Source organism: Zingiber officinale, chromosome 9A (assembly GCF_018446385.1).
Source record: "Zingiber officinale cultivar Zhangliang chromosome 9A, Zo_v1.1, whole genome shotgun sequence".
NCBI lineage: Eukaryota > Viridiplantae > Streptophyta > Magnoliopsida > Zingiberales > Zingiberaceae > Zingiber > Zingiber officinale.
Genome location: NC_056002.1, coordinates 44,814,486 through 44,818,127, shown reverse-complemented (window position 1 = coordinate 44,818,127; position 3,642 = coordinate 44,814,486). Strand labels below are relative to the sequence as shown.

Genomic DNA, 3,642 nt, shown 5'->3' with positions numbered 1-3,642 from the left:
AACACTAACAACTCTACATGAAAATCTTTCTCATCTCTTTGAATCGCACCGAGCCCGGGGCAGATTTGAAATGGATCTTACACTATGTACAATAAGATGATTCATGGAAATAATTCAGCATTCAATATTTCACTGATAGAGTTTGTATAATAATAACCATGAATCGGGGAATGAATTGCCTTAAAACATCTGTTCAAATGAATTCTTGCACCAAATAATTTTCCTTGCAACACAGAAAAAACATTCATCATTAATCAGCGAGAAAACCTTTCTTTAAGTTCTTCCCAGCTCAAAAATAAAATTTAAGAAAAAAATATATATATATAATAATTATATGTACAGATTGTTCTAACAAGGTCGAGTTTCAACCTGGAAAAAGTATAGTTTTAATGATTATTTTTAGATGAATTTTTCATTTTCTTCATCCAATTAGTGTTTCTGAATGTATGGGTCATAGATCTTCCGGTGGCGGCGGAAGGTTGAGGTCGAGGTCCACTGGGAGCCTCCACAGGGAGGAGGGGAGCCGGGAGGAGGCGTGGGCGAGCTCGAGATCGAACGCCGCGGCGTCGCCGGTAGCCAGCGGCGTAGGAGGGGAAGAGTATCCGAAGGCGCTGCTGCTGGTAGGGCTGGAATGATCGGGCGCGAGAACGGGGCCGGAACAGGGGAAGTTGGTCTTCGCCTTGTGGCCGCGGAATCGGAGGGCAGCGGCGTCGTAGGCGTGCGCCGCCTCCGTCGCGGTGTCGAAGGTGCCCAGCCACACGCGCCTCCGCCGCGCGGGGTCGCGGATCTCGGCCGCGTACCGCCCCCACGGCCGCATCCTCACTCCGCGGAACCGCGCCGCCGCCTCCGGGTCTCCTCCGCTGCCGCAGCCGCTGTCCTTCGCCGCCCTAGGAGCCATCGCAACCGCCAAGGAGAGGAAGGGAAGGAGAGAGATGGATCGCGGTGGAAGAAGACAGGGGAGGCAGGGGGTTATTTATACACGAGAAGGAAAGCGGCGAGGCCAGTCAATCTGATGGCTTGGGGACGGCGGCTCGAGGCCAAGAAGGCCACCCACGTCATCGTCTTTGTCGGGGCAGACGGACAGATGCGGCAGTGGGAGAGACCGACGGCGGAGATGGTTCGGATATTAATCGGAAATTTCCAGGAAAATCTTAGTGGCGGAGGCGGGTCGGCGGACACGATCCAGCACGTGCCAGCTCCACTGCGTCCGACAAAAACGCGAAAACGGCAGCCGGCGGCCGAGGTGGGGCCGGGGGGAGGAGAGAGACGGCAGGTGAGGGGACCAACCAACAGCCGCCTCGTGGTGTCCGTCCCCTTGGAAACGGTCCGTGTGCCCGCGTAGCGCAGCAGCAGCCGCCGAGGCCGGCGTGGCCTTGAACATGTGGCGCGAACTGCGTGATGGAGATGCCGTTGGTTGGGGTTTCCGCGTTAGGACCTTCAAGGTGTTTGACTAGATCTTTTTGAATCCAGTTAAACAAATACCGATGAAAATTGAATCCAGCCATATTTTTTCCAGGTCTCTGCCACGTCCGTTTCTTTTACCCGAAAATTCAATTTGTGTTTAGTATTTATTGTAAATTAAAACTACAGTAAAAAGTGAAGAAATTATCTTTAGCGACCCTTTCAATACAAACCACGTACTCTAAAAAATAAAAATAAAAATAAAAATAAATAAATCAGTAGACTTATTAAATAAAAAACAAATCAGGAGACATATTAAATCTTAGTAGGGTCCTAATTGTCCAATCAAACAAAGATAAGGAAGAGGCAGGAGGGTAAGTCAATTGCTCCCAAGATTACTATGCCATGATAAGATATGCCATCTAAATATCTACGGTCCAATTTAAGTTATATTATATTTATAGAAATTTTTATTTTAAATAGGATGCATAATTAAAAAAATACTAGACTCCGAAAGACTAATTGAGTTTATTATATTTAGAAGGATAAGTCAATCAAGTCAATCATTCTAAACAAGTCTCGTCAAGAATGAGAGGTATAGGGTTGTAAATAAGTCAAGCCGAGTCGAGATTTGAGGTGTTCAGCCTTGTTTGATAAGGTAACCAAGCCGAGCCGAGCCGAGTTTAAAATGAACCAAACTTTTGAAATGAGTGTTCAAGCTTGACTTGGTTTATTTTTTATGAGCTTGGGCTTGTTTGAAACTTAGCTTGAGCTTGGTTCGTTTAGATGTTATCAAACTCTCAATTCAAGCTTGACTTGAGCTTGGTTCGAACTTGGCTTGAGCTTGGTTAAAGCTTGGTTCGTTTAAATGTTATGAAACTCTCAATTCAAGCTTGTTTGATTGTTTGAAATTTTTAGTTGTTTGGTTGGGTATTGAGTTTGATAATTTAAATTTGTTTATTTTATTTTATTATTTATTTAGTATATTGAAAAGAGTTTTATTAATTAATATGGTTCGTGAACATTGTTTATGAACGCTGTTCACGAATATTGTTCACAAACGTTGTTCACGAACATTAACGAGCTAAACACATATGTGTTCAAGCTTGTTTATTTAGCTTAACGAGCTGTTCAAGCTTGTTTGTTTAATTAATCTTATGTATATTGAATGAACATAAACAAGCTCTTACCAAGCCGAACACCAACCTTGTTCACGAACGCTTGGTTTATTTACAACCCTAGAGAGGTAAGAGTTCTTGGATGGAGTAGTTTACCCTCGTCATCATGTGGACTACTCACAACTTTGCCTTATCCAACTCGATGAACGCCAACACTCATTCGCTTCCCTTAATAATCACTAATGCTTACTCAATGCTCTAACTCGATCGACAATTGTCGACACTTGCTTGATCAATGCTCACCCATTTTTTCCATCATCGACAACTTCTCATGCCCACTTCCTCAAAGACTAGGAATGGCAATAGATTGAATTTAAATTTGGTCCCGTATTAAATTCGTCTCATTCGAGATGGATTTAAATATGATGAAATGGATTATGGAGCGAGTCTAAATTTATTGACTGGATTTAGAAACGGATTCGAGACGGGTTACGGATTTCAATGAAATCGCTTCGTGTATAATAATAATAATAATAATAATAATATTATTATTATTATTATTATTATTATTATTATTATTATTATTATTATTATTATTATTATTATTATTATTATTATATAATATAAAATATATAATAATAATAACTATGGTTGACTTCTATCTTTGATTTTTAACCTTAGCGGGCTAGCGAGTCCAACCCAATATAGGCCCGTCGGATTATGAGCGAGGTCGGGACGGGACGGATTAAAAAATTAGACGAGACGAGTTTGGATTCGGATCCATATTTTTTTCTAACGGGGCATGTTTTGGAATTAGCTAAGCCTGACCCGAACTCGTCCTGTTGTCATCCCTATCAAAGACCCTCCTTCGGCCACATTAGCAATCCTCTCTAGCATCACAAAGGGTAAAAAGGTGTCCCCTCAGGATGGACTAGTGACTAGTGCATGGGGTGTTGCCACAATGAAATATGGGGGTCAAATCCTGGCTATAGTAGCCAGGTTCTTGCCCTCCCCTATGCACTAGTCATTGTTGGAATCCCAAGGTTGTTTTGGTGTGATCAACAAGTTAAGTTAGGTCATGTGTGCTTTTAACCTTGTGTCTAAGTGTGCAGGAGCTTAGGAG

The 3,642-nt window shown here is 42.7% G+C and overlaps 1 protein-coding gene across 1 annotated transcript; it reads right to left on the bottom strand.

Annotated features, from left to right (window-relative positions):
• Positions 1–451: 451 nt before the first annotated feature.
• LOC122019173 (ethylene-responsive transcription factor 11-like) lies at positions 452–898 on the bottom strand. Its single transcript, XM_042576671.1, has one exon. It carries the CDS (start codon positions 896–898, stop codon positions 452–454), a length of 447 nt encoding a protein of 148 aa, XP_042432605.1.
• Between the last annotated feature and the right edge of the window lie 2,744 nt (positions 899–3,642).

Excerpts from the sequence above, each read along its gene's own strand:
- LOC122019173 (XM_042576671.1), bottom strand. The coding sequence starts at position 898 with ATGGCTCCTAGGGCGGCGAAGGACAGCGGCTGCGGCAGCGGAGGAGAC.